The sequence below is a fragment of the Thunnus maccoyii genome, chromosome 7 (genome assembly GCF_910596095.1).
Source record: "Thunnus maccoyii chromosome 7, fThuMac1.1, whole genome shotgun sequence".
NCBI lineage: Eukaryota > Metazoa > Chordata > Actinopteri > Scombriformes > Scombridae > Thunnus > Thunnus maccoyii.
Genome location: NC_056539.1, coordinates 6,618,185 through 6,636,398, shown reverse-complemented (window position 1 = coordinate 6,636,398; position 18,214 = coordinate 6,618,185). Strand labels below are relative to the sequence as shown.

The window sequence follows — 18,214 nt, the reverse complement described above, 5'->3', positions numbered from 1 at the left end:
AAAACAACCACACAAGAAAAATTGAATCATGGAATTCGGGGAAGACTGTCAACATTTGTCAGTGAAACATAGTGACGCATAATGTAAAAAAAAGAGGAACAGATGTTGCAATAATATTTACTGATAGTACACAGATATGAGTAATTGCTAGTAAGGATGAGGACTTTCGATCAAGCAGATTTAGGAATTATGCATAAATTTGATTTTACATAACTTTCCATTTCACCACCATGAAGAAGTGCTGTTCATGTGACATCAACATCAACCTCAGCCTAAAGCTACAGAGGCAAAACAAAAGCAACTCAGGTTCAACAATGAAACTAAAAAAGAAGAATCCATAACAGTGCTCTTGTATTACGTACACATGGATGCTTATTTGGTGATTCAAATACTCAGATAAATGGCTTTAACTCATCAAGCTCTTTGTTTCTTCTATCAACGTGGACGCGTGACATAGTTGAACTGCAAAAGGTGTCGCTGTGGTTTGAAACTGCAGGCTAAACAGAAAAACAAAGTACTCAAACACTTGGCTTTCACTGTGCCTTTTGTGGTACAAATCAAGCGTTAATGTGTTATCAGGTATTCTGCCTAAATGAGAAGAACAAGTGATAGTGATACACCGTATGAGACCAAAATAAATAAAGTAGACATTCTATATTTAAAAGATGACATTTAATTTGTGGATACGAATTCAGGAAGTTTACAACCTTAATTCAACATGCAGTGATCGTAAAAAAACACATCACAAAGATGTTAAAGGTGTGAGAATAAGATTAGACCAAGCTGGTAGGCAGTTTTGTGTGTGTTCACAGTGATTATTAATGTTCTAGTTATTCACAAAAAATCTGTCTAAAAAAAAAAAAAAAAAAATCCTGTGAAGGGTTGTGTTCTGACGCAGAACAATCAAGCTTATAAAATAGAAAAAGTCATGATACCCCAGGTTGGAGGGTGTGATAGTGAGAACACAAGGTACAAAAGAGGAAGAGGGTGGTGGCATTCCAATAACTGAGATCAGGGTCCAAAAATCACTCCGGTTGTCATTTAAAAAAAAAAAAAAAAAAAAAAAAAAAATTCAGTTCATATATTTACTGTAGCTTTGCAGGTGCTGATCTTGTACGAGCTGTGGCGTGCTTAAGTGTGATCCACCGCTGTGTCATCTCCGGCGAGCGTTGGCACAGTTGATCAGGAGAAAAGAAAACTAATCTGTGGTACAAGTATTAATCTTATCCAAATCAAACAGAGTACCGTTTGAAGAAAGCTTCTCAGTTGCCGCTCCACAAACACACGTCTGCTTTCTTCTCGTACCAAGCTTGAGCTTTTTGGAGTCAAGCAGCATGTTTGAGAATATGGTTACATATACAAATGAAGCCCTTAAATCTACTTTGGTACCTAAATCATTCTGCTGTTCATCCAAGACTACAATTTACACGGTTTCACTAAGTTACAAAACTGCAGGAAAATACTGTCTTTAAAACCAGGTTGTCAGAGCCTTTTTAAAAAAAATTGTTCGATGGCACATAAATGTCTGTAAATGTTCATGTGTTGTACAGGTGACTACATATTTCCATCATTTCGGTCCTCTTGGCAAAGAGAGAGCACCTTAATTGCCATTTCTATACGCTTTCAAAGCATATGAAACAATATTTAACAAAAAAGTCCATATACAACTTTGACAACAAACCATTTTACTTTGCTATGCTGTAAAAAGGTAATTCAACTATATAAAAACTCCAAACAACTGTACAAAATAAAATCATCGTGCTCAAGTCTGCTCTTTCATCTGATAAGGCACAGTTTCATACATGTATTCCTTGTGAACAGTGTCCGCCTGCTTCTAGTGTTGATGTTCTTGAGGGAAAAAAAGAAAAAAGAAAAAAAAAAAAAAGAGCTTGTTTTCACACATAAGCTCCCAAAGCTGCGTGGAACTCTGTGAGACACTGAACAAGCTGCTGAAACTTAGGCCTCTCCTCTGGGTCCAGAGCCCAGCAACAGGCCATTACTGCAAACCTGCAACACAGCGGGAAACACAAGAGATGACTCAAATTACATGTTTGCAGGGATTAAAGCGAGAAAAAATTTGTGAGCCTGAAAAGTTGTCCAGGAGGAAATGTGTACAACGTATTGAACAAAGTATTATTATATATGAATTTAAAAGTGCTCTGTGCCTGGAAAAAAAAAAAAAAAAGCCCCTCAGAACTTTAACCCCTGGGTTTGTCCATGTACAATTCTGGTTGTATTGTGTGTAAAACAAAGTGCAGTGTGAGAGAGAAGGAGGGTGACATGCAACTGAAATCTAGATCTGGCTTCAGGCTCAGGCCATTACACGCTTACACCTACAGTACACGCTGTATTGTCCTGAAACAGGAGCTGCCTGTGCAGCGCTGATATAAATGTATGAGATATAATCATTTCTTAATCAATGCATGACCTTAAATGTTTTACTTTACAAGCTCTAATATTTTGGGAAAGGAAGCCTTTACTTCACCACCTATTGTATTTAGGTTTTTCCCATCACAGATATTTTTATTCTTTGGGTGGGGGGAAGGGTGGGGATTCTAATGAAGACCTGTCAAAATAAGTGAGCACACATGATTTTTCATCCTAGTATCATGATACTGTGTCCCTTCATTTGAAACGCTATCAGGCAATTAGTAGCTAAAAACAGTAGTGAATAAAGAGGAAAAGAGCAGCGTGATGACTTTCACAATTTGTAGTTTGTGTTGTCTGATTTACGCTCAATTAGGAAACTTTTGCAATAATCCAAACATGAGGAAATATGCGTGTGTGTATGATGTATTCTGTTTCTCTGAAGCTCAGCAATGGAAAGACTTGAGCCACACTCCTAAAAAAGTAAAAACACGGTTGTTTAACCTTGCTAATGAGCAGTTCAGAAGTAAGGTCAAACAGCACACTTACATTTTTGATAAGAGGTTGAGTGTTGTTGGAAAAAGGAAGTGAGCACAGACAGCTGTCTGTCATCAGCATGAAATAAATATATTAGCTTTATTTTTAACACTGTGTCTCAGAGTTGTCAGCTTAATCGAGTAAATAAATATTGAAATGTCCAAACTGTGGATAATGATAATAATGAATAATTTAGGGTCTTCAGTATAAAGTAAAGGCTGTCAGTGTTCAGACAGATGCACAACACCTGTATGGATTTTACCATTGCCACCCAGCATCTTGAACACTCGTTGATTCCAGTCATTCATGCGTCACAGACTAAACCACTCGGGTGGTCCACCAGTGCAGCCCTGCTCTGAGCCAGAACACCCCTGTTATTACCCAGCAGTGAGGAGGTGACAGCCTGTTGCCAACTAGATATTGAGGAAACAGACTGTAAATAATAAGTGTGTAGTGGGAATGACGTCTCTGGGCACTCTGCTCCTTCTTCTCGACAGTTGCAGGATGTTGATAAGCTTCACGTGAACACTGGTAGCTGCTGAATATTTCACTTTAGTTCAGCTCTCGTATCGTATAAACACTCCTTTTGGTAAGTCTGCAATAACAAGCCTGGCTGCAGCTGCATGTTATGCGTTTATATTAATAACAACAACAATGATAAGCAAAAATACAAACACATTCTGTAGTCCTCAAAGTGACTGAAGCATTTGCAGTATGTCACTGATAAAAACGCTACATTCAGGTGACTGTAAGCTGTCAGCTGATAGTTACTATTACAGTTACTGCAACTGTACAACGTGAAGTCATGAAATCTATGTTTTCATATTGCTTGTAATATTTTAGTATTGCTTGTAAGTATTTCAGTTTTAAATAATCCTTCAGATTACATCTGTGCTGCTGTTCGTTGATTAGTTATTATTCTTAATATTTTTATAGTTTTTCCTTCAAGAATGTATCTATATATGATGACTTGTGTGTCGTATATTCTACTCGTGGCCAAGTTAATCCTGTAAAAGAGATTTTTTAAATCTCAATTACTAATAAAATAAAGTCCTCAAACCCAGAGAGAACATGTAGAAAAACACCAAACATACAGTAAAACTTTGGGGATTTGTAATGGGTTTCCAGTGAGGGGGTATGCTGGACGCATGTATAGAGTGATGCAGTAGCAGCCTCAGTGTCTTTCCAGCTCTAACACAAGTGTAGTTTTTGAAAACATTTGGGACTGACTGATCGATGAACTTATACTAGCTGCAGATCACAAAATTTAAATCTTTGTAAGCAGTAGACATGACAACTTTGAGGCTTTTGTCAAATTCTCAGCAATTGCCAACAAATAAGAACCAGATCTTAGAAAATGTAATGAGTGTATGTGTGTGTGTGTGTGTGTGTGTGTGTGTGTGTGTGTGTGTGTGTGTGTGTGTGTGTGTGTGCTCTGTCAATCCACGTACAGTTCATCTGGACAGTTGATTGGCTGTGCTATTCTGTACCCATCCTTCAGGTAGGCGGACATCTCAAAAGGGTCGATGTCGACATATGGCGTCTGACCCAGAGTCATCAGTTCCCACAGCGTCACTCCGAAAGCCCACTGTGAAAAACACAACACGTGATTAACACCGAGACCAGTAATGAACATTTATTTACCAAATTTCCTACATATTATCAACACGACAAGTTTAACAAAAGCCAAGAACGTGTTATCATCACTGGATAAATAGAGCAACCATTTCTATCCAGAGTGCGGAAAGCCAGCGCTGCCCGCGTGCATTCAAATACAAAATGTTCCACATGAACAATGCAAGGAAATAATGCTGAAAAATTTATAAGTAATATAAATCATCGTTGCAAGTTTGTGTTAAGAGACTGACAGTAAACAGTAGGGTGGCCGTTCTGTTTAGAGGAACTGTTGAAGGTTTTGGTTCAAGCTCCCGTGTCAGTGAGGTCCCGCCCTGCATGTGTTGTTGAGTTGACCTCACTGGAGGAAACTAGGAAAAGAGGCATTTCCCTATTCGTGTTAACAAGTGATACTCTTGTTATTAATACATATTTGAGGTCACTCTCAAAGATGGAAGTGCTTACAGTAGGTGTTGACCCCATGCTTGTTTTTAATGGAATTTCAGGAGTCACGCTAATCCTTATCTAAAATAAAATTGGCTGGCGTTTACTAACCCGGCAATGACTTATGGACCAAATAACACAAATGATACTCGGAAAGAGGCTTCTGTAATATTCCACTGTGTTAAGTGTTTCGTAACATTTAATGAGGGACACAATGCCTTTAAAGGAAGTGAAGGGAGTGATTGAGGCCAGAGGGTACGATGATGGGAGGGCTTCTCAGAGGAAAGACGTGCCGTACAGTAATCGTCCCCATTTCCACGAAAGTGTACACACCTCTGCCAAGATTCCCCAATAAGGCAGAAACATATCAATAGTCGGTTTCTTGTTTAGTCCAGCTCTGCATTCAATGTGCGTAACCATTGACATAAGGGTAGAGTGCTTCCATGCGCTACGCTGGCATGTGTGATGCTGTGATGATGCTACACAGCTCCAGGTACTTGTCTGGACTTTCCCCTAAATCTTAGGTGGCTGTTAATGCCAGGCCTCTGTTAACTCTAAGTACAGGGGAGGGGGGTTGTGGGGGGTTGCCATGAGGCGGTGTGATCATTAGAGGAATGCAGAGGGGTGGGGGCATGTCTGGCTGAGCCACACTGCCTGTCTGAGCGGTGTCTCTTGAGGATCCGTTAAACTTCCCGACTGTCTTGGCTGCGCCCCCCTGTGCTATCCTGAGACAGGAAAGAGGGAAGAACCAGAGACACATGGCGCTCCACACTGCACCTCCCTTCCTTCTGACACCTTGACCAAGCGTCTAAGAATGGCTTGAATACAATTGGTGCCATATCCGGCATCACCCTCTCTGTATCGTGGCTCCTGAAAATCTTTTTATCTATAAAAAAACCCTTAAGAGACAGGAATGGTTCATGTCAGAGTCATGATGAATAAACCTTGCACTGATAGCGTGGTTGCTATGCTGCGATAAAATAACTGTGTATTAGGGAGTGCAGATCTTACCACGTCACTGGCACTAGAAAAGTCGTTGTTGAGCAGGCTTTCCAGGGCCATCCAGCGGACGGGCCGGTTCTCATTATCCCCCAGACAGTGGTAATCCATGGGAAACAGGTCTCGGGCAAGAGCATTGTCTGTGATCTTTACCTGCATGTTGTCGTCAATGCTGTTGTGGGGGAGACAAGATAGAAGATTCGGCTTCTTTATTTTGTAATTAAATTCCAAACCAAATCACCTTAAAGCTACGGGGGAAGAAACCAAGGAGAAATGACGACAGTTTTGTGCCGGGTCAGGGACACTTACACGCAGTTCCTGGCCGCGAGGTCTTTGTGTATGACCTCCCTGCGAGCCAGGTAGCTCATTCCGCATGCAATCTGGATGGCCATGTAAACCAAGTCTTGTTGAGAGATCGCCTGAAAGGAAATGAGTAGGAGAGAGAGAAAGACAATGTGCAGTTGAGAGGCACGAAAAACAAAAAAAGGGAGGAGTGGGGACAGGAGAGCACACATGATGTGACTTTACTGTGCTGAAATTCTTCTTCTCTGTCAAATTGCTCAAATTTCCTTTGAGTTGGGGCGCAGGCTTCTTTGGGTCAAAAAAGGGAAGACTATTTCAGTCTTTAAATGTAAATGTAAGGCTGATTATAATGTTGAAAAGCTACAAATTATATTGGTATTGAAATCTATAATAACATTATTATCAGTGTGGAGGGATTTAGTATGCAGTAGAGGGAACACCTGAGGGAAAATTGTCTGTATTATGTAACTCAGAAAGTCCCTCACTCAAAGGTTTGAGCCAGACTGACATTAAAGAACGTTGTTTGTTTTGTGCTTGGAGCTACTGAAGGATTTGTAGACAATAGTTAGCCAGCAGGTGTGCGCCTCTGACTGGTGCAGGGCAGGGTAAACAACTGACAAAGCGAGGCAGGTCCTTATGCTGTATGCTTATAGCTTGAAAGAAAACTTATAAGGGAGGTCCTGAGTTGACGGTATCATATATCATATTGTATCCAATCTAATTCAGTCAGCTTAATCAGCTCTGGCGCACACAGAGATATTTCTGGCTACTTAATCTTATCTAACGGTGGACAGCGATGTATTACAACCTAAATTCATTAAAACCCACAACATGGGAAAACAAAGTCTTGGCAACAACTGAACAGAGATAAGAACATTCAAGGCAACAACTCAAGCAAAACTGGGATGTGTGTGGCTGGTACAAAGAGTCAAACTCTCTGTATCCAACACACAGAATAACTTCACAATCGGTGAGTTAAGTGGAAAAGATCCACACAACACTTTTTTTTTTCTCATAGCAGTTATACCTTCAAAACCAGATGTTCACTTTGAGCATGAATGGCACAGTATAGTGTTGTGCTTCCTCTGTGTTTTACAGAGAACTTAATCTCCCCCATACTGATGCATTTCTGATTTATAGCTTGATGTTTATTGCAACAGCGCAACTTAATGACTATGTCTTTGTCTCCCACAACTGCCAAAAGTACATAATGAGATTGCTGAGACCGAAGGTGCTGATGTGTTACCTGAAACTTTACAAAAGGGGGTTTTGATTAATGCAAATGGATGGCAAGCTTCATCTTGTGATTGCAAAGCGTTTGCTACATCTGTATTTTGGAGCTGATTGATTGGTTGGATCTGCACTGTGGTTTTTGCCAAGTACATTTAAGACTCCCTGAGGTTAGCCTGTACAAAAGCCTGATTGTCTTTACATAGTGAATAAAAATCTGTCTGCCCTGAGCACCGGCTTCATGACTGTATCAACAGTCCCTCTAATAACAGTGTAAACAGTAGTGGGGATTGAATTTGACTTTTCTTCCAATTTGGGGAATTTATTTTAATAGTTTAATAGATGTCTTAATGCGCTGCCATACATGGCTTGAATTGAGGTATTCATCTTAATAGTTTAATAAGAGACTCATGTTTTATTTTAATTTTTAGCTCCACCATGCATGCAGAGTTGTAGCCTCACCTGTGGGTTGTTAGCTTCAGCTAGCTTGCACTGCCGCAAGAACAGCTTGAGATTCCCCCAAGCCATGAAAGGCAACAGCACCATGGGCTTCTCTCCTTCCTCTGTGCATACATGACTAATAGGCAGCAAATTTCTGAAAGTGAGAGAAAGACCGAGTGAGGAACGGGAACAGTGTATGAAAGTATCTATAATGTTGCAAGAGTTAGCTGTAAGTCAAAGGAATACAAATATGAAAGTGTACACTGGTGGGTGAGGGTCATCCGAATCATTGCCAAACTGTGGGGGAAGAAGTCGACTTGTTGACTTCAAGGAGAAGAAAGAGGAAGATGTGGGCTGGCATGACGACAATTTTTTTTACACATAAAGAAAGTACAGTGGAGATCCAAGAATCCTGTTAATTTGGGGTCTCAGTTTCTAAAGCATGACCTTACTTTCAAAACTGATTTCTGTGGAATAACATAAATGATTGTATTATATTATAAAAGCCGAACGAGAAGGAGCTAGAGTGCAAGGTGCCAGTGTTACATTTATTTCTGTTTTGTTTCTTCCACGGTCGACGTTACAGTATCAGCTCTCTGTGTAAATATGTGGTGTTCTTTCATCAGCTTTAAACCGAGCCATTTAAAGAGACGACCACAGGAACTGCTCTGACGGAATACATGTTGGGTTAGGAGTAAACCAGAATTTTTACTGCTAAGGTATGAAAAAAAAACTTGTTGCAAAAGTGCACAACCATGACGCTGGAGAAATCAACACATGTCCATAACTGTGGTGCAGGTTGATAGTGTGGGTGTGTGACGGTGGCCTAGTGGTCTGAGACACATACCATGTTGGGTTTTTGTGTGGTATTGTGCCATTTTTCCTTTACATATTTCGATTATTGATGACTAAAAAGGTAAAACTACCCGAGAAAAGGGATTTGTGTGTGCTGACACTCACCTATGATGAAGTCCACGAAGCTTGCAACTTTCAGTCAGCATCATGGTCACCTGCACCTCAGACGCATGATCTGAAGGATTCAATCAGAGACAGAGTCGGATTAAAAACTGAGTGATATGGCAAAACTACAGTGACCTCAACATCTCTGCCAAACCATGGTGTGCAGCAGCCCCTGAAAAGTTAAAGATACAATTCGTTTACTCTCTGACCCCATGTGGTGTTTAAATTTCATTTGTTTCCCTGCACCGCTGCCAACAGTCATTTGTAGTGGGAAACTTCAGAGGAAAACAGACTTGTGCCAAGCTCACTGAGGTTAACTTTTTAATCTGTGTATGCAGCTTTGCCATCGTCTAGTACTTATGGAAAGCAGTATTGTTCCTTTCCCAAAAGGCCCATGAGGAGGAAGTTAAGAGTTTAACAAAGCCAAGACTGGCATGAGGATATTGTTCACTGAGAGGTATCCACCCCTCCCTGAGTAAACATGAGAGAATGGAGAGGTCAGAAGGCAACTGGCAGAGAAAGCTGACACATGCCGCTAACAAAGAACCTGACAGTCCCGCATAAATGAGCTCTTTTACTGGCATACAAGCCTTGGAGCATGAGTAAGACTAATAATTAATTTACTGTCAAATTTGTGTGCCAGTTTACTGGACTGAACCCATGTACATCCATCTGCTGAAGCCATTAGAAAAGTACATACTACTTCTGATGGACAATGTTTACTGGTTCATCACCAGGACTCACAACCCACGCTGTCAATTGAACTGTTGGCCTTGTTATGATCCAATGACCCTTGTTCATATAAGGCCTTTGGAATTCTAAACGTACTGGTCCACTGGCATTACAGAGTTTGCTTTCACAACCAACACTTAGAGACAATCACAGTGAGCTGCACTTTAGAATGAGAGCTGGGAGAACTAAAAACACACTTCACTTGACAATATTTTGAGTTTGTTGCAGCTGTGCATTCAACTGTGTATTATAAGCAGGATGGAGTGCATACCTTTCACTGTCTTCACAAAGACTTGTTTTTCCTTACTGGGGTCCTTCTCATCCAGCAGCACGCCATGAAAGATGCGGCCAAATGTGCCTGTATGAAGACAAAGCAGAGTTTTTTATTTGAGGAAAAGGGCAGGAGAGAGAGCCAGAGGCATCGCATTCAAAGATCAAAATGTCACTTCACTCACTGCTCGCCATTCCTGGCTGATCTGTGGACAGAGGTGGACAGGCTTCTGCTTAATGTGCTTTGTCTCTTAATGGGATTAGACAGTTTTGGCTGTTGTCTCACTGACATGAGCCAAAACAAGAGTGATTCACTGGAGCTCGGAGGACCTTTCATCACTGAGAACGATTCAGACATACATAGGAGGTGGAAAGGCCAAGTGAGCATATTCATCATCTCCTTTGTCTAAACTGTCACCGCATTGCTCCAGGACTTTACTGAGGTAAAATGCCATTTAAGAATATAAACCATCAACATAAACTCAAAAAAAAAAATCAAAAAAAAAATCTGCGCCCCAAGGCCAGCTAGGCCTTGTGTTTCAACAGGAGAGGAGATGAAGCATAACAACAGGGTTAGTGTTTAACTGTCTCCCTCCCGCCCCTACCTGCCTGGACCTGCTCGCTCCGGAGAACAGAACCCCACTCACTCCCAGTTCAACCTTCTCTCAGAATTGGCCTTTTGTGGCTTGTATTTGTTTTTTCTTAGTCGTTATCTTTCATGTTTTTAATATTTATGTTGCATCTGTTGCCATTTTTTATGTTGGATCTGATGTATGTTGGATAGCTGATTGTACTGGCGTTAACCAAGTCAAGTCAGATGGATATGAATGACTGCTGCTTGCAAGTATGCTAACTTACAGCTGGTTGTGGAGCAATCTGATAATAATGTTATTGTACTTTGAACCTTACGGCTACACTGCATTAACTAGCATCAACATTTGCATCATTAACTGAAACCAAACATTAACTCATGATAATAACAACTTAACGCTCATGAAAAAGCAGCAGCATCAAGTTGAAAACATTCAGCAGTTTGGAAAAGGTGGCTCATATTGCTCAGGGTCAACAACATCAACAACAACAACCGTCCATTCAAAGACAAATCTGATCACCCCACCCACTAAAGCTAGACACATCCATTGCAAGCAGGATGAGAAGATACAACAGACCAAAGAGCAAGATCAATAATCTCATATAGTGCAGAAGCTATAAAGCTCATCAACAAATGATTAACACAGAAGTCATGCAGAGGTTGTGTTTGACTCCAAAATGAGATATATTTGTTATAGTTGGGTTACAACATCCTAACCAAGAAAAATGTGAGAACTGGGCCAGCTTAAGGATGTTTTAGAAAAAACAAATATTTGAATAGGGTGAACAGATTTTTTTTTAAGTTAAAATAAATATCTGAGCACAACCTGTGTCAACTACCAGACAGATGCAAAGACCGTGGTTTATGGTTTAAGCTGTATTTGAAAAAACAAAAAAAAGAACACCCATACTTTTCGCCTCCATTGTGTTGTATTCACCCATTACATCATTCACACAGCCGCACTAAACCCCAGTGTGGGCAAATTTCCAGATAGTGAAGTACAGTCTTGTTCAATACCATCACTCCATGATGATGCTGACTCTTCTTCAGGATCAGCCAGCATCTAAAGTGAGAAAGACTGACGGAGCCAAGCTGATGCCCAAATAGTTATGTTCATCTTTGATACAAAGCCAAAGAAAAAGCTTTAGAAACTTTAATATCTAAGGTTTGCTGCCAACAGGTAATATATATATAAACCTTTGCTATTTTAGGTTCGTGGAAAGTTTTGATTGGCACGCTCATACTCTGTGATGTAAAATGAGACAGTGAGCTATGAACATGAATGCTGCTGTTTAAGGATTATGCTAGTATGTATAAATACGTTTTTGTTTTTATATGAGTGTTGAAATAAGTGCAGCAAAGTGACAAGTCCTTACACAAGATCCTCACACCAAGAAAAGAAAAATACAATATTAAAAAAAATGTTGATACAAACATACAACTGATTAATTAACGGCATATATGTGTACTGCAGTTAAGTCATTTTTATTCATAACATTACAGTACTATACCTCAGCTTTGTGTACTGTCTGGCTTATGTGTAGTATTTGCCATTTAAGACTCAAGAATTGAGATTGACACAGCTCACAAGTGCTTACAGCTGTATCAGGAAAAATCTTGATGATTCTTATAACTGAGAAAGTTCTTCATCAATCATTCTTCATCATGGCATGAACCTTTGTCCTAAGGTAAAACTATCATCTTCTAAAATTAACAGTAGAGGTGTTGTCTAACTCATTCCACATCTAGGTATTCTGACAATGTCAAAAACAACCGTTATTATTGAGTCTTAAATAGGAAGCACCAATCTGATAGTGATATCGGTCTGATACTGACTCAAATAGCTTGATTGTGTATTGGTGACAATGGGGCCAATCTCAGCTGACCCATTACCTATAAAGCAAGACACACCGGCGGGGACCGTAGTGCTGTTAGACACTTTTCTCCCACAGGGGCCGGGTTGCTGCTATTGTTTCAGCATTGTGAAGCACAAGCCCTGATAGACAGTACAAAGTGTACACTAACTTAGGTTGTTTTGGATGCTATCTTTAGTAACTATCAGCTGTCCCAAGGAGCCTCTATAGCCTCGATAAGACCAGCTATTGTAGCTAATCTTGCTAAGAGAAAACCAGTCGTGTGTGTGGCCTAAAATACAACAGCAAAACCTCCGCTTATAAAATCCAATAGATCTTAACAGAATCCCCTGACTGTCTACTTTATAACTGCAGTGGTTATGTCAAAGCAGGCGACTAATAAAAGTCGAGTTTCTGTTTGATTGTTTAGCGGTGCTGGCAGTTAGCATTAGCTCTGCTCCTCAGGCTCACTTTGGGTGCTTTCCCCTTCAGGATTACTTTCCTCTCTCGGTTGTGTCGCTGTCACTTCAGCACTGCTGAGCCTTCCAGTAAAATATATAAACTCTTGGCGTTACTGTCAGTTGCCTTAGGAAGTTGGATTTGTTCAGATTTCTGAAGGAGAACCTGCTGCGGTCAGTCAACACCACCAATTGGTTGGTTCACTTGACTCAGTCAACAAAACATACATTTTTTGTTTATTTTAATATAACTGGATTGCTGTCCAAGACCAATGTTGTTCAATCACTGCAGCTAAATATTAGCAACCAGAATCAGCTGTGTATTTGCTTTCTTGAACACACCCCATTCCTCCTGCAAACAAATGACTTGAATCATCCCAGTCTTGTCCACACAGTGAGGCATACAGCTTATTACTTTAACACTGGTATCAGATCGGTACTCGGTATTGGGAGATACCCAAAACCCAGGTATCAGTATTGGCTGCCGGAAAAGTTGGATAGGTGCATCACTAGTTTTAAAACACAAAAACGTTGTGTTGATGTAAACACACACACCTTTGTTTAACGTGGCCATTGCCCTTTAGTGTATATTTCTATATAATCTCCCTTTCCAGCAGCAGGCTTTCCTCCAAACCTCCGGTTGGTTTTCATTATGTTTCCATTTTAAGACGTTTCCTATAATTTCATCTACTTCAGCTACTTATTTACTTCACACATCAATATGCTTCAAGAGACAATGAAACATTTACACAATGAAAGCTGACTTTTGTTGAAATCATCAGAATGTTTAAGGAATTCACTTAAAGAATGAACAAAGTCGGCGTGCCCCAGTAGCCTACTGGTTGAGGCGCATGCCACATAACCACAACGTCTGTGATTCGATTTTGGTGCGGACCTTTGTTGCATGTCCTTCCCCATCTCTCCCCCCGTTTCCTGTCTACTCTCTACATTGTCACTATACAATAAAGGCATAAAACGCCCCAAATTATATGTTTATATTAAGAATGAACAAACTTATCAATAGCACTAGACTTAGTTTGATTGTTGTAACTCACTGGCTATGTCTCTAGTTTGTAGTAGCGATAGCTGTTGTGAATTAACACTTGAGAACTTCTCGTAAAGGCTGAAGACTGGTGACGTTCTCAGACTGTCAGGAAGCCTCTGCCCCCCTGTTCAGAAAATGCAACATTCTTTCAGAAGACATAAACAATCATCAGATATGAGTGTTTCTATAATAATCCATGCTCGTCACTTTATGACGAGCATGATTATTACTTAATGATTTTCAAAAATAATTTTGAAATCATTCTCACTCTGTTTTGGTATTGGTGATTAGTGTTTTATTGCTCTCATTAATTTATATTCTTTACATTGTTTTTGTTTGGGTGAGGTCCACTGTATGTATAAGCCATTTTGCATTGTTTAGATTGTCTTTGTGTTTATTTGTTTTCATGCTTTTTGTATACAGTTGGTGCAAATAATTTAAAAAATTACAATATTGCTACACTTCACTGTAGATCTGACTGAGTTGAATGATAAATTTGCTATTTTTCCATTTTTACCAAAAAGCATTTTATACCCCTAAACTGGATCTTTCGGCCATTCTTAAGGGTAATTTTGATATCTTTGATAAATATAGGCCCTGATCACCCAAAGATTTATTTCAATACTAGTTATACATGGGGCAAAAGATACCAGGTGACCTAGATTATGATGTCTGTGTAGGTTTATAACTGTCCAGACTGCCATCAAAACAGCATCTTACATACACACACACATTCCAGCGCAAAGCAAGGGGAAGATACGTTAACCACGCTATGACTCAATCTTTGTTCAGCACCTCTTAGAGACTACATTTGTGTTCCACTTTTTGGTGAAATTCTTCAGATAATATTGGCATCCTTCTGAAGAATACTAACGTAGACTGGCAGCTCATGTTGTAGAGAAAGAGTGGCCGAGACAAGTACCTTCATGCAAGACATCTCGCAATGTGACTCTCTCTCTTGAGATGGCAATGTCTTTCACTTTGGCTTTAGCCTCCATTAGAGTAACACTCCTCAGGTCATTCTTCTCGATGCGGAGAGATGGGTAGCCTGTGAGGAGAGAAAAGGCGCACATGATCCAAATGTAAACAAAACACTTTTAAACTGATTGACAGGTCTTTTAACAACGACCTCGACAACAAACCTAGGGAACTTCTGCTTTACATCACTTTTGTGACACGACAGAGCGTCATTTCATATTGAAACAAAAAGTTTCTTCCAAAAAAAAGATCCCTCATTTGAATTCAAAGAATTGAAGCAATATTACAAGAAAAATAGTCAGCGGTGCATGTACAGTAATCTACACATGTTGCATCAAAGCTCATGCGAAGTCCTGTATTACAGCACCTCTATTACATAACCACTCGATATACGCACCATCATTAGCTGTTGGTAGGAATAGGCCTGGATACAAACAGATGAACAAACAGTGTAAACATGACCCCTTTGTATCAACACACTCCATGTGGACACAACGTGTCAGTGATGAGAGATAACACATTCTAACCTCCTGTCTGCAGATCACTGTTAGTGAGGAGGACTCCGCCAGGCTGCACTATGAGCAGTTGCTTAGACAGATGGTAGATATACCAGCGAATGAATAGTGACAATAAAAAAACTCACAATCAAACAATCTCCAGATAGAGTTTAAGGCGGTGACTGAATGATGAAGGCATGTTCTTACAGTGAGTTGTGAGCTGGATGTGAGATGTAAGAATCTCTAATACTGTATCAATATTAAGCTTTAATCTCAAGACGATACAACAAAGGAGAAATAAAAAGGTGCAGACAATGCAACAAATGTTATAAATCTCTTTGATTTAAGGTTTAAATCTCTGCTGTAGCATGTAAACTGTATGTAAAGGCGTACTGCAGCAAAGGACACTGCTGCCCCCATGGGGTCAAACTAAGAGCACAATTTACTTTCAATAGTGAGTACAAACAGAATACAGCAAGTACAAAACTGTACAGTGGCCCCTGTCAATTATTTTTTACAGAGATTAATGATACAGTATGTAGAATACAAATTTATATTGTGCTTTTTATACTAATTACTGTTAATGCTGTGTTACAGTTTTTTGGCAAAAACATTCTCCACTGGGACAAAATGTAATTCTCATGTAGGAAGTTTCTTCAGCTTGTAGAGTGATCCAAAGAATAACTAGTGCTGTGTCCAAATCCATAATACCTGTATAGTTATAGTGTATTGTTTTGTAGCTTTGCAGTATACAAGACATCAAATTATTTAATCATGTTATACCAACAGGAAATGACAGCATACTTGTGAAGTTGGACTTCACCCAGTCTGTGACTTTTTAATGCTTATTAAGGCAAAATGTTTTTCCAAAATTTTTACGAGGCAATTTCCCACTTAAAAATCAAAGGCTATTTTAGTGTGCAAATTTAATGTTTTGAGTGTACTTTATTTGTCACTCTAAACCTGCTTAGAATTACTATATCGCACTGCTTTGGGACACGGCTTACGTCTGTTTAAATGTATACTGGGGGTAGATCTGAAGATGATTTTGAGTGAATTTCTAATGTTCTAGCACTTAAGTGCAGAGAAGCGAAAAGAGATACAGGGGCTGCTGTTGGGTCTCTAACATGATATGCTGAGGAGTATTATGAGTTTATTCATCATTTTGAGCTACACAACACACTTCAGAGTAAAGGATGTGATCACATTAGCAGTGTTTTCTATTAAAAAACAAAACAACGCAAAAATACATTTGTAGATTGTAATGATTGATCAATATATTGTTTAATCTATAAAAAGTTCCCAGAGCCGACTTGTTTTGTCCAACCAGCAGTGTAAACCAAAAGATAATCAATTTACAAAGATGTAAAACAGAGAAAAAACAGCAAATTCTCACAGTTTAGAAGGTGGAACCAGCGAATGTTCTGGTGTAATGACCCAAACAATTGATATTTCCTGTCATCAACTAGTCAATTCATCACCTATTGTTTAAGCACTCTTCACTTGATAGCACAAATTTGTGAATCTTCTTTTAGACTCCAAATGCTTAAAAACCTATCTGTGTAAGTTACATTAAAAACACAACACATAAAGTTGACAAAAGGTGACAGAAAAGGTTAGTATATAAAGCAGGTGAGATGCGTGAGCCAGGATTTTGAGGATCAAACCAGTAACCAAAAGGAAGAGAAACCTTCCAATAATTTAATTTCTACTTCTACCTTTCTACTCACACTGCCCGAAACTAGAAGCAGGACATGAGGGTACAGAAATCCAAACATATACAGTGTTTATCTAAGCAGTGTAAAGTTCAGAGAAAAAACTGCAGATAAAATATAGTTTAAGGGTTACAGTTCATTATTACGGTGCACATGACGATAACATAGTGTTTAAGAGTCCTTAGTTTGTCTCTCACTGGAACTTACTTTTGGTTTCATGAGGGGGAGCACCAGCATTTTGGAAGGAGGAGGCAGCAAGCTGGAGTATGGGTGCAGAACCAGGGTGATTGTCTGATGACAGGAGGAGACGGGGAGGGAGTGGAGGGAGGGTGGGAGAGAGTAAGAAAGCATTGATTTAATGGATAGCTCACTCAAATTACAACATGACCTGAATGAATGGATGGATGTCTGCTCTAGTTGTCTCCATTTTCACAAAACATCCATCAAACCAGGCATGCTTGCAAGTTGGGTAAACCTGCCCATCAGGAGTTGGGTAAAAATGGGTGGATGGTGGAGCAAATAATCACAATCAGCAAAGCATAAGACATAAGGAAAAAGCAAGTGGGTCAAAAACAATGCACAGGAAGTGAGATGTGGGTTGTATCCACAAGAGGGCGATGATGGATCATACAATAAGGCACATAAACCGCTGTGTGCTTTTCCATGGGTTCCCAAAATGAACCAGGGGTCCCCCACCAAAGAGAGAATGGTTAATATCATCATTATTTTATGAGGCGTTTCTACTCTTTGTCGCCACAGATACCTCTCCATCTGAGTTGTCTTTCCACCAAACTATATGTGGAGGAAAAATATTTGTTTTTATTTGAGGAGCAGCAGGACTCCAAGAAGTTACTGCTCCCAGCCAGGAAACAGTCCGACACATCATTCCCTCGTAAAACAGTGAATTGTCATTTTAAGACTTTATGTGTAGATTAAACAATAACAATAATTAACACCTTACAATATAACGTGTTAATTCATGAACTTTAGAGGTGCTTGGTCCTTCAAAATGGAGCTGACTATTACAATCTGTTTACTGCTGACATGAAACACAACACACATGAAAACTGGTTTACAATGGAGGAGAGCAGGAGGATAGCCTTTTGTCCAAAAGTAAGACATTTTATGAAATCTGGGGCTGCCATGGTAACCATGATGATGCTTTTACCATGGCAGCCT

The 18,214-nt window shown here is 39.7% G+C and overlaps 1 protein-coding gene across 2 annotated transcripts in view; it reads right to left on the bottom strand.

Annotated features, from left to right (window-relative positions):
* Window positions 1-833: 833 nt before the first annotated feature.
* The window catches only part of ryk (receptor like tyrosine kinase), a 38,802-nt gene continuing 21,421 nt past the window's right edge, over window positions 834-18,214 (bottom strand). Inside the window, exons 8-16 of one of the 2 annotated variants that reach the window (XM_042417163.1) lie at window positions 17,243-17,326; window positions 14,768-14,893; window positions 9,899-9,985; window positions 8,896-8,965; window positions 7,957-8,089; window positions 6,271-6,380; window positions 5,974-6,133; window positions 4,356-4,492; window positions 834-2,007 (exon numbers count right to left, since the gene is read on the bottom strand). In XM_042417163.1, the coding sequence (XP_042273097.1) occupies window positions 1,896-2,007; window positions 4,356-4,492; window positions 5,974-6,133; window positions 6,271-6,380; window positions 7,957-8,089; window positions 8,896-8,965; window positions 9,899-9,985; window positions 14,768-14,893; window positions 17,243-17,326 (1,019 nt within the window). In that variant the 3' untranslated portion in view covers window positions 834-1,895. The remainder of the gene's footprint in view (window positions 2,008-4,355; window positions 4,493-5,973; window positions 6,134-6,270; window positions 6,381-7,956; window positions 8,090-8,895; window positions 8,966-9,898; window positions 9,986-14,767; window positions 14,894-17,242; window positions 17,327-18,214) is intronic. The other variant, XM_042417164.1, reaches the window with a different exon arrangement.